The following is a 12,993-nucleotide window of genomic DNA, read 5'->3' as shown; positions in this document are numbered from 1 at the left end:
TCACTGCAGTGTAGGAATGCTAAACCGTGAAAGCACCTACCCAAACGAAATTCACTCTGCCGAAAAGCCCCCCTTCAAGGTTAAAGGGGCCCAGCAACACCTTTCGTGCCTCGTCAGAAAGCGCTGCCCATCGGTAGTCGACGCAAGCCAATTATAGCGCAGCACGCGGCGTACGATTGACAATAAATTCTCAAAGTCAGCTGAAAATTGCTCTATTCTCTCTGCAAATGACTCCACAAGCTCAGAAAGCACGTGTGACGTTTTTTTTTGTTTTTTTTACGTGCCATCCCTCCCTCCTTAGCTTCCAGCGCTTTCGTCGGGACGAGAAGAGAACGCACTTGCAGCGTGCGAGAAATCTTTGCAACTCCGGGTGTCTTAGAAGAATGCTAACATCATCTTAATAATAAAAAAGGAGATGACAAGGCCGATCAGCTAGCTCTCCGTAGTATACAAGCTATTTACAAAGGTAATTGCTAACAGAATTAAGACAACATTAAAATTCAATCAACCAAAAGAACAAGCAGGGTTTCGAACAAGTTACTCAACAATCGACCAGATCAGAGGTCGCACATTCGATTGTGAGCATTGTGAGCATTGTTTATGCGTTCCATCTTTTCATCTGTACATACTCATCATCACTAGTCAAGCTTAGGTTGTGGGGCACATACTCGAGCCAATAAAGAAGAGTCTTGAGGGTACTGGACGCCATCTTACAAGTGGTGGAGATGCTGGGTATCGATCCCAGTACCTCTCACCCTCTCGGACAACCCCAGCGTCTTCTAGAACACATCCCTGGAGCTCCGTTCAGGCCGCCGCTTAAACGACCTGGGTTCGGTAATGTCGCAAGCCGACCAGCCCAGCGCAGCAGCTGCGCAACCGCTCCCACCGCCAAGAAACCCTTCTCACCTTGTCACCAGCCCTCAAAAGGATCCTCCGCTGTTTGCAGGGCTTCCGGGTGAGGACGTGGAAGACTGGCTCGAGGAGTATGACCGCGTGAGTGCCATCAACAACTGGGATGAGCCTGCGAAACTCACCCACGTTGCATTCTACTTGAGTGGCGTCGCAAAAACGTGGTTTTTAAACCACGCTACAGATTTTTCGACATGGCCCGCCTTTACGCGCCAGCTCCGCCAGATTTTCGCCAACCCGTCGGTGCGCTCGGATATCGCCAAGAAAAGGCTTGGTGCACGTGTTCAACGCCCCGGCGAGTCTTACACTTCTTACATTGAAGATGTTCTCGCCCTTTGCCGCCGCATCGACAACCATATGGCGGAAAACGACCGTGTGCGCCACCTGCTAAAAGGCATTGAGACTGTCGCTTTTAATGCGCTTGTGGTGCAGAATCCCCAGACCGTAGACGATGTAGCTACCTGTCAGCGCCTCGAGGAGCTTCTAACCACTCGGGTGCAACCTGATATGCCTGGTCTCAGCTCGAGTCATGACACAACAGAGCTGCGTGCATTGATCCGCTCTATCATCCGCGAGGAACTTCATGCACAGGCTTCACCTCGCCCCATTGATATCTGAACGACGCCACCTGCTACTAGTTTACGCGACATCGTGAGGGAGGAACTGGCATAGATCACAGGTACACCAGTTCAGAGTTCACATCCCGTGCCCATTCCAAGTTATGCTCACGTTGCTGCAACGACACCTGCGCCCCAGCAAAGCCTGGCCTCGATGACAGACTCACCAGTTCCGAGCTCATATCCTGTAGCCATGCCAACTTATGCTCAAGTTGCTTATACGACACCTGCACCCCAGCAAAGCCCAATGCAGCTACCAGCGGCCGAATTGCATGGTTCGCTCAACTCACTCGCACCGCGACCATCTTCCCAGCCTTACAACGACTGGCGCACTTCGCGGCCGACTTGCTTCTATTGCGGCATCCGTGGTCACATTTCAAGGTTTTACCGACGACGTCAGTAAGACGAAAGACGAAGCTACGATAACTTTGAACGGGACGACTTCTACCCCACTGGACCACCCTATCGCCGGCTGTATCCGAACAGCACACGTCGGTCGCCGTCTCCGCAGAACTTTGCCTCAGTTGGCAGTTCCCGTTTCTCACGTCATCGCTCACCTTCACCGATGCAGCGTTCCTCTTCGACCTTCTACTTCAATTCCTGACCACCAACTGGAAAACTAAACAGTGCAGCTTCAAGAGGGAAAGCTGCATTTTTCGAACTGCGTCAAACTCCTCCGGACCGTCCATCGAATGTTTTGTTAGTGTACATTGAAGGTATACAGACAGAAGCACTGGTAGACACAGGCGCATCACTTTCCGTAATTCGTGCAGACTTTTGTGCCCGCTTGAAAAAAGTTTGGACGCCATACGATGGCCCTCCCCTTCGTTGCGCAGATGCAGTCCCTATTCAGCCTTCAAGTGTTTGCACAGTCTGCGTTTTCATAGATGGCATCCTTCACCACATTTAGTTTCTTGTACTTCCTTGGTACACTCACAAAGTAATTTTAGGATGGGACTTTCTATCTTCGGCATCAGCTTTCATATCATGTCGTCAGCGAGTGATTGAAATGTCAGCTACTGAGAGTTCATCCGATGTCGATCCATACAGCTTCCGTTTCGTTTCTGCCGCTGATTGTTTCATTTCGCCAGGAGATAAACAAATTCTCACGATCACTTCGGATACTACAGTTAACGGTGACGTGTTCATAGCCCCATCAGTTCGCTCCAAACCTGCGGGGCTTACCATAGCACCCGGCCTTGTGCGGTTTAACGACAGTAAAGCATTGGTCACCGCCTTGAACCCAACTTCATCGCCAGTGATGCTGCCCCAAGGCACTGCTGTGAGCTGCTTCGCTGACAGCAAGCCTTTCTTGCTGGTTCCCCTTCACGCAGAATCAACGCCTTTGTCTGCTACAACTGATATGAAGGCTACCACTGTTGCTTTAAATGACACCATAAGTCCTCACCTCACTGCCGAGCAAAAGAGAGACCTCTTAGACCTTCTCCAAGAGCACAGCATCGAAACCGAAGGCAGCTCCTTGTACGCCGCCGCCCATACCGCCTGTCTTCGGGGGAACGGCAAATCATTGAGCAAAACGTCACAGACATGCTCAAACGGGATATTATTCGACCTTCATGCAGCTCTTGGTCGTCTCCTGTGGTGTTGGTCCGAAAAAAGGATGGCTCTGTCCGCTTTTGTGTTGATTACAGAGCGCTCAATAAGATCACGAAAAAAGACGTATATCCGTTGCCACGCATAGATGATGCCCTGGACTCCCTACAAGGCGCAGAATATTTCTCCAGCCTCGACCTCCGATCCGGGTACTGCAAATACCTATGCGCGAAGCAAGGAGAAAACAGCGTTTGCGACGCCTGACGGGCTTTACGAATTTAACGTCATGCCTTTTGGCTTATGCAACGCTCCAGCAACATTCGAGCGCATGATAGATAGCGTCTTACGTGGTCTCAAATAGAAAACCTGTTTATGTTACTTAGACGACATCGTAATTTATTCTTCTACTTTTCCCCAGCACCTTAAGCATTTGGACGAAGTTCTAACGTGCATTTCGAACGCTGGTCTACAGCTCAATACAAAAAAGTGCCACTTCGCCAGCTCAAGCATCAAAGTATTGGGTCACCCTGTCAGCAAAGATGGCGTTCGACCCGACCCTGACAAGGTTGCTGCCGTAATTAGTTTTCCACGTCCTGGCAATTAAAAACAATTGCGAAGTTTCGTGGGCCTGGCGTCTTACTTCCGCCGCTTCATCCGTCACTTTGCTGCTATTGCGGGGCCGTTACACAAGCTTCTGACGTCAGGAACGGCTTTCACGTGGACTGACGAGTGCGAGTGTGCTTTCCAAGCCCTTAAGCGTGCTCTGACATCAGACCCCGTCCTCCGTCACTTCAATGAGAGTGCACCCACTTTCCTGCACACAGATGCCAGTGGCCACGGAATCGGTGCTGTCCTCCTCCAGCGCGATGAAACATCACGTGAGCGAGTAGTTGCATATGCCAGCCGCGCACTAACACCTGCGGAGCAGAACTACTCGATAACAGAGCAGGAATGTCTCGCTGTCGTTTGGGCCATCCAGAAATTTCGACCTTATCTGTATGGACGCCACTTCACTGTGATCACCGACCACCATGCCCTATATGCTGGTTGTCCTCGCTGAAGAATTTGGGCGCCTCGGTCGCTGGATACTGCGGTTGCAAGAGTACACTTTTGACGCTGCGTACAAGTGTGGCAAACAGCATCAGGATGCCGACGCTCTCTCTCGCTGCCCTCTGCCACTTTCATCTCCAACCACGAATCCTCAATGCCCCTCAGGTGATCAAGCGGCTTCCTATTCACCCACGTTACCACCCCTGGCAGTTGCTGGGTCACTATCTTTAAACAGCAGCGCCCAGTTTGCCGCGTGCCAACGTGATGACCCCTACTGTAACCGCATCATCGGATACTTGAATGGCTCGTCTCCTCCACCTAATGCCAGACTACGTCGTCAGCTACGGCAGTTCAAGCTAGAGAACAATGTCCTGCAGTGCTATACTTACAATGCGGATGGGCATTGGTGGGTGCCAGTACTTCCCCGTTCGCTGCGAAAACAAGTTCCCGAAGCATTGCACGACGACCCATCAGCTGGACACTTAGGATTCCAAAAGACCTACAACCGCGTTAGGAGCCGTTTCTTCTGGCCTGGTCTTTCTACATTTGGGGCTAATTATGTCGCTTCTTGCACACTTTGTCAACACCAGAAACGATCAATTTCAGCTCCTGCTGGCCTATTACAACCCATTCCATGTCCCGGTACACCTTTTGTCGTTGTCGGAATAGACCTCGTCGGGCCACTTCCCATAACGCCAGCGGGCCACCGCTGGATCGTCACAGCTGTCGACCACCTTACACGATACGCGGAGACCGCTCCTCTACGCACTAGCTCCGCCTCAGACGTTGCCGCCTTCTTTTTAGAAGCCATTGTGTTGCGTCATGGTGCACCTCGCACGTTGTTGAGTGACCGGAAAGGCCTTCATATCGACAATTCTGGACGAAATTCTAAAAACTTGTGGCACAGTTCATAAGACCACATCCGCTTACCACCCGCAGACAAATGGCCTGACAGAGCGATTCCACTGGACTCTAATCGACATGATACCCATGTACATCGGACCGAACCACGATAACTGGGACAAAATCTTGCCGTTCGTAACATTTGCACACAACACCGCTGTTCAACGAACCACCGGGTATTCACCTTTCTTCCTCGTCTATGGTCGTGCGCCGACATTCACCATTGACGCCTCTTTTTTCCATGTAACGACAAAAACGTCCACGACTACGCCAGAACATTTCGTCTCCAGGCTCGCTTAGGCACGGCAACGTGCTCAACTCAACACGGAGGCCAGTCAACAAGACCGCAAGCAACGCTGTGACAGCTTTCGTCGAGACGTCACTTTCCGTCCTGGAGATGAAGTATTACTTTGGATGCCTGTTCGCACTCCAGGATTGTGTGAAAAGTTTCAGTCACGCTTTCTCGGACCTTACGTTATTTCTGAACGGACATCTCCTGTCAATTACAATGTCACTCCCGTCGAGGGTTCCTCGGACCGTCGTTACCGTGCCTCTGAAATAGTCCACGTTTCAAGTCTTAAACCCTTTGTTCGCCGTACATTTCCCCCTAAGTCTTCCCTTTTGTTCGCCGTACGTTTCCCCCCTTGAGCGGGCCGGCCGCTCAAGTGCGCGGGGAAAATAAGTGTGAGCATTGTTTATGCGTCCCATCTTTTCATCTGTACATACTCATCATCACTAGTCAAGCTTAGGTTGTGGGGCACATACTCGAGACAATAAAGAAGAGTCTTGAGGGTACTGGATGCCATCTTACAATATATATATATATATATATATATATATATATATAAGTAAAAGAAGCGCGTACTTAAGGGCTTGTTCTTCCGTGTTTTGACACAATATTAATGAAATCTAACAAACAATAATGCGAAGGAAAGTATAGGGGAGGTTATTAGATTGAATTGTAAGGCAGATGTGAAAAAAGAAAAGTGGGTGAAAAGATAACTTGCCGTGTAGAACTGGGGAAGTGTATGTCGTGTATAAATAAATATAGCTTGAGTTTATCTCTGCAGTCTCATGATTTTGTTTCAAGAGTTGAGGCCTATTATTGTCAGTGTCACTGCTCTAAATACGAGCCGCTCCATGCCAGTGTGTGTGTGTATATATATATATATATATATATATATATATATATATATATATATATATCGCCCTGCCTAGTAAGTAAGAACTATCAAGAAATTTTAATGCCACTTCTAATACTTTCGCAGCCTCTTCAATAAAGTTACGAGGAGCGCATGACCATGTTTGTATAAACCACTTTTATCCAGCGTTTGATGGCCAATTACTTTTCAGCAGTGCCGTATAACATGAAAAATATTCAAATTATATTTCTTTCATACACTTTCAGCCTATAAAGAAGTCTATTGTCATGTATTCAAAAAATTGTCAAGCATTCCGGCTGAGAAAACAAGGAAGTGCTCAATAAACATCACAAAAATCAAAATACCTTAGTTTAAGACATCTTCATAAATATAACAACGACTTTGTCGTGCATTTAGTGCCATATCATTTAGCTGCATGCATTCTGGATTTTTCTTTCAGCCTCAAAGCAAGAGGCTGGTTCCAAAAAAAAAGTCAGGAGTTCGGCACGCACAGGAAAAATCAATTGACTTTTTAATTAGATAGTGCCTTGTAGTCTACTAATTGCGCGATATGTCATCGCTCCGATCAATAAGGAAAAAAAAACACTGATTAGAACAATTCAGTGGGTCACTGTTGTGACAAACACCAGCCAATTCGCTGCGGCTGCTGCCCCGAGGGAGCCGGCACCACTCGTTTTCCTGTTCCTCCAGTCCCCCGCCCCGTCGCACTGCAGCGGCTGCAAATGACGTTACGGCTGACACGCGCTCTCCCATAGAAAGCCGGCCGACGCGGCAGGCCGTACCATGCGCTTCTTCATCCAGCGGCCGTGCCAGTGCAGTGAATGTGGCTTCAAGGAGCATGCGATAGACAAAAGGCCAGACGCTTTTCCCCATTTCTTTGATCCACATGGGATTGTAGGTGCTTACGGTTTGGATAGTCTGGCAATTTTACAGGCGGGCAATCAGCTTTATCTGCGACTGTCAGCGGCATAAAAACTTGCATGTTCAGCTAGGTGCAACAAAGACAGTAGACATTTCTCAGAATGGACACATCGAAAGTTCGAAATGACCGAATTTGTGCAGTGAGGCAGTTTGAATTGAGCAGGAGAAACAGTGGCCTCTTTCTGTTCACCTCCACGCGGTACTTAGCCACCGTGGCCTTTTGACTTCAACCACTAGGACACAGTTGCTTTCCCAAAGCTGTCAATCTGAACCACGCCTTCAGTTACAGCGACGCAACTGGTTTTCCCCCTCTGCACCCCTCTTGCCACTTGTGCCTCAATGAGCGGCCACAAATGATGTTTCCTCAAACTTTCTGATACATTAAAAACACAGTCGATCAGCCAATAATTTAGGATTTGCTCGAATTAACTGAAAGTGTGAATAATCGAGTCTACTGTACAAGTACACATACAAAACATCTACACAAACATCAGCTTCCCTCCACACACCAAATATTGAATTCCTCGTTGTGCCCACGCCTTCTGCTATTGACATAGGTAGCGGAAGTAATGAGGCAGCCAGTGCAGACAATAAGGATGCATGGAAGGAGAAACGACGGGGAAGCCTTACCTCTAGCACAGACATTTGTGGTGATGAGGACACGCTCGACACCCCTTCTGAAGCGCGTAAGCACATCAACACGCTGCTCAATAGTGAGTTCGCCCGAGAGCAGGGACACAGTGTGACCCTCCTTGGTCATTTCTCCAGCCAGCCAAACAGCTGCTTGTCGTGTGTGGCAGAAGATGATGCTCTGTCCGACGGACAGCACGCCATAGATATTGGAAATGGCCGAGAACTTCTCTTCTTTGTTGACACAAATCACGTAGTACTGCCTGATGTAGTCAAGGCTTTCCTCCTCCTTTCGCAACCGAATAATCACAGGGTTGGAGATGATCATCTCGGCAAACTCCATGACGTCTTTGTCATAAGTGGCTGAAAACAGCATCATCTGGCAGTTTGAAGAAAGTCGCCTGCAAATACACAGGACACATTTCCTTGTGACCACTAAACTTCCAAGTGGACGTTGATGTGAGTGATTTGACAGTGGCCCGCATGTCTAGAATGGCCTGGATTTCGTCACCTGGCTGCTTGCCATTGCTTTTCAGGTGAGGAGTCCACTAATGCCAAATGCTCAAAATAGCAATGATTGTCAAGCTCTCATGATGGGAGAAATCATTTAAATAAATATATGTTTACCACAAAGGTGAGCTCAGACTTGTACCTTTAAACTACATCTTTTTTATTTTCAAAATGCATTTTTGGGAACTGCTTGTCTAGAGATCACGTTTTTGATACTTCTGATACCTAAATTGGGATAAAATGTCATTCGCGCAGTGCTACCCGGATGAACGAAATGGCTTTCGCCCAAATGCCATTCGTCACCAAATGCCATTGCCAGAACTCATTCGACTGAAAAATGCGTACTCTCGGCGGCACAGCTAATGAAGTAATTGTATAAAACGACATTTGATTCGACTGGAAGAAAACTTTTCGCGTATTTTATTTATACTAATCACTTAAACAAGTGCTTAAAAACTTATCTTCAGCTGGTAGACGCTGTAAAATAAATGCGACAGGCGCCATTTTGTTTTTACGCTGCAGATCTGACTAGCTTTGGCTTAAGTTCCTACACGGTCGGTTGCAACCTCAAGAAACAAAGTAACGAACGAAGTCTGATGGCATTGTAATATGCATATTTATACATTTATTTATTATCTGATGTGTGTGAAGCTTGTAAACGTTTGTTTATTTTTTTATTGCTACTCACCCAATGCTCACGAGAAAGGCGCTGCGATCGACATCAAGTCAAATGTCATTCGCTTTAGATGTGTAGCAGCACAGCCAAAGGAAACGTCATTCGGGAACTGAATGCCTTCGCTATTGTATGTCATTTTCTATGCCCATGTGGCACGGGTATTACACATTGTCATGGCACAAAACAAAAACTACATTACTATAAAACTAACTATATATTTGAAATCAGCATAAAAGCTTATATATACAGCAGACAATTTCATTGCCCTAGGCAACAGATTAACAAAACTTCTTTTTCGAGTAGCATCTCCTTTTGAAGAAAAACCGCAGCATTGCATGTTAGTCAAATAATACCCACACTATACATAAGTATTTCCTTACGGTTTCATGAAACAAGGATATCCTATGTGACAGTCATCTTTACAAAAGATCATGTGTTGCAATCATACACTCCACGCCACGTCAGCTAAGCTGTACCATGACTTCTAAAAACAAGAACCATAATGAGCCACTGCATTCGCTCAAACAGTACTCACTTGTGAATGCGTATGGACTGGTCGTGATGTCCCTGTTGGGCAATCATGATGTCCGCTTCATCGAGGACAAAGACTTTGATGCGGGAAAGATCGAAAAACTTGAACTTGAAAGCCCAGTCAATGATCTTCCCTGGTGTGCCGAGGATTACTTGGTCTTCAATCTTGTCCCCGTGTGAGACTGAAACGCACCGTTTCACAACCATTGTAAATACTGGACAAGGCATGTCTAGTTGCACAAGGTTGAACCATCCGTTATGCGACAAGCTCAATAACTATAGTCTAAATATAAACTAAGGATCAACAGACAAGTCAAACACACTAGTGGTCAGAGTACTAGTGCTTCCCTGGAATGCTAAAAATGCTTTAACTATTTCTTCGCACTAAAAAGACCAGCTTGTTATTGAAAAGAACGCAGGAAAATTCGCATTCATGTTTGCCCACTAGAACAGCATCCTATATCAGGAGATGGTCCACTTGTAAGTTACGTTCATTAGAAAAAAGGCTACACGAAAAATTCTTTTAATTAAACCTTTCATGAGAAACAGTTTCCATCACCACCGAAATTTGAATTTTTGCATGCTGGCATAGTGAAAGACATCTTTACAAGCTGAAAATATGTCTTCAAAGCATGATATAAAACTAATATTAAAATAAAATTTGCATTAAAGCACTAAAATTTCAACAATGAAAAAAAAAAAACCACAAGCCTTGTTTACCAATTTCAGTTGTACAGTCTCCAAATTTGGCTCTCTTGTGACCACCTCAAATTGGGATTAGAAACCACATAATGGTCCCTTCATAAATGTGACCAATCATTTCCCAAATGTAAAAATAAAAAGGTGATGGTTGAACTTTTACCCATGCAATCCATTAATTAAATAGCTGTTTTGCAACAGATGCATAAGCCTCAATGGCTAAACACACATTTGTGTTTTCTGCCGCAATTCGTGGAATGCTTTTGCTCAAGAATTCAACTGAATTTCAGCCACATTTCTTCCACCTACATGTCCAATTACTGCCTTGAATGAAAAATTTGGTCACGGCCGCTGAGATGGTATGACAGAAGAGCAAAAAGATTGAAGCTGGACAATGCCAGAACTGCTGGAGCTTGAGCCACTAGCTTAGAGCACATTATGTTAGTTGCACATGAATGGCATATCACCTAAACAAAGGAATACAGGCAAACCATTTTTTAATGCTTTTTTAACAATGAGTTTTCTAATAAATTTTGCATCACTCTTTGAATAAAGCTCACTCTTTGCAAAAACTTTTTTTGCAAAACTCACTATTTGCACCACTCTTTGCAAAAGCTTTCTTTGAAGCAGAGTTTTTTCCAGAATACAAATCTCCTTTATATGGAGATTGCTCAGAGCAATTGTTAAGCTCAGTTATAACTGCAAAGTGTTTGATAGCGAGATCAACATTCCTTGGGCAAACTTTGCAAAAAGATGTATTCTGAAGACATCTAAAGAAACAGCCCAAATTTACACATAGAGGGAGAAGGAATATGGCGCCCACCTTCACGTGTTCTTACCTGGTCCATGTGTAAATTAGCAATGTTTTCGAATACTGATAAGATACATTGTTTTGACACTAGAGCCAATTTTCTTGTGGTGCACCAACTAAGATCGACACTAGGTTGACATCAGGCTGCAGTATCAATGCTAGCGAGTTTGCTCACTAGTGTGGCTAGTTGTGGTGACGTCGAGTACCAAAACATACAAAACTGTCACTTGAACGTCGCCAAAGGAGCAATAAAGTGGAGTGAAAACATCATGGTATCTTGCGCGAGCACGTAACGAGAGTGTTCAGGGTGCCGCAGAAAGTAGAACTACCTTTTAAAGGCACATTGTAAATTTTTCAGTGCACGCTCATATTTTCTAAGTTCTCTGAATTGACACAAGAAACGACTGAAAATTTTTGCATCAGTAAAACTTTAGGGCAGTAAAAAAATCACCATATTTATAGTTATCAGACAGTGAATGATCTGTTCGCGTTGTTTTGCAGTAACTGTCATTAACTGTTCAACTTCCACTGTTCATTGTCTCAAGTTTGATACAAGCTGACAGTATCTTTGAATACATTCACCGAAACATATAAACAGCAAGCATTGATTGATTGACTGATATGTGGCGTTGAACGTCTTAAAACCACCATATGATTGTGAGATATGCTGTAGTGGAGGGCTCCAGAAATTTCGACCACATGGAATTCTTTAACGCGTAGCCAAATCTGGCCACACGGGTCTACAGCATTTTCGCCTCCATAGAAAATGCAGCCGCTGCAGCCGGGATTCGATTCCGCGACCTGCGGGTCAGCAGCCGAGTACCTTAGCAAGCAGTTAGGTGTTACCCATGTCCACATGCCGCGCCACAAGTTGAGCATGCAAAATCCGACTGTGAAGAAGCTCACAGGTGACTCCGCGGACTGCGTAGCAGAAGGTGATGCCCTTGCAGAACTGAGCCATCTTCTTGGCCACCTGTCCAGTCTGTATGGCCAGTTCGTAGGTGGGAGACAGGATCAGCACCTGCGGGTACCGCTGCGATTCGTCCACTCGACTCAAGCTGGCCAAAATGAAGGCCGCTGTCTTTCCCGTACCGCTCTGCGACTGGGCGATCATGTTCTGCGGAGGGTCGGCCAACAACGTCGGCAGCGCCGTCTCCTGGATCTTGGATGGCAGGTCGAATCCGCTGGCGTACACGCCTTTCAGCAGTTCGGGACGCAGTTTCAGCTCTTCGAAAGTCTTGATGGAGAAGAGCGGCGAGTTTGGGTCTCTGCGATCGACTTCTACTTCGTGCGTCGAGCTAACGATACGCGAACGAAGTATTTTCCGCATAAGTGACGCCTCCGCCTCGGTAAGCGCTGAAACGAGAACGAAGCAGTGGGTAAAGCACGCAGTCGTCTCGCTCTCATAAAGCCGCTCTTCACTGCACTTACCGGGCTCATCGTTGCCGGTGACGCTGTTCTTTTCGCCATCATTGCTCGGACTGGCGTCGCCGGACCCGTCAATGCTAACTGCAGACACCTGAAGAAAGACAGTTTGTCAGCGACCACTACCACTACTTAAAGCGTTCTGCTTACCTCTTTTGAGAGACTCGAGACTAACTTCTCTTGCTCGTCAGCGTCTTGCGCCCAACTCGACATGTTTCTTTTAAGTCAGGCGACCAAAGGTGTCCGAACACAGCGAAATTGGTTCTTACACGTTTTTCTTGACGCTACCGAGGCCGCATTGAACAGTGATAAAAAAATGATGATGATAGGTGTTTTTTTTTTTTTAAGAAGAGCATGCCCAGATTTTTAATTTGTTATTTACTAATATTATACCTCTCTCAAAAATGCTAGAACTTACATTACTTTGTTTGTTGTTTTATTTTAACTGTAATGAGTTGCGAGTTGGTGAGCGAGTAGGCGGCATTGCTGGCGGCGTCAACCATGACCTACTACACTCCTGACCTGTTCAGATAGCGGGGTTCCTATGGGAGCGCGTGTCCCCGCTCTCGTTCAATCGCTCGCCGTAGGTGGCGC

General features: G+C 46.3%; 1 protein-coding gene across 1 annotated transcript in view; it reads right to left on the bottom strand.

Moving 5' to 3' along the window:
* Window positions 1-12,841, bottom strand: part of Dbp80 (putative ATP-dependent RNA helicase Dbp80) — a 33,949-nt gene extending 21,108 nt beyond the window's left edge. The window contains exons 1-5 of the mRNA XM_037432952.2: window positions 12,550-12,841; window positions 12,406-12,493; window positions 11,881-12,330; window positions 9,469-9,646; window positions 7,748-8,148 (exon numbers count right to left, since the gene is read on the bottom strand). Of these exons, the coding sequence (XP_037288849.1) occupies window positions 7,748-8,148; window positions 9,469-9,646; window positions 11,881-12,330; window positions 12,406-12,493; window positions 12,550-12,612 (1,180 nt within the window). The 5' untranslated portion in view covers window positions 12,613-12,841. The remainder of the gene's footprint in view (window positions 1-7,747; window positions 8,149-9,468; window positions 9,647-11,880; window positions 12,331-12,405; window positions 12,494-12,549) is intronic.
* Window positions 12,842-12,993: the final 152 nt, after the last annotated feature.

The sequence above is a fragment of the Rhipicephalus microplus genome, chromosome 3, assembly GCF_043290135.1.
Source record: "Rhipicephalus microplus isolate Deutch F79 chromosome 3, USDA_Rmic, whole genome shotgun sequence".
In the NCBI taxonomy this organism is placed as follows: Eukaryota; Metazoa; Arthropoda; class Arachnida; order Ixodida; family Ixodidae; genus Rhipicephalus; species Rhipicephalus microplus.
The sequence above is the reverse complement of the archived record's forward strand: the minus strand, read 5'-3'. Positions and strand labels throughout refer to the sequence as shown.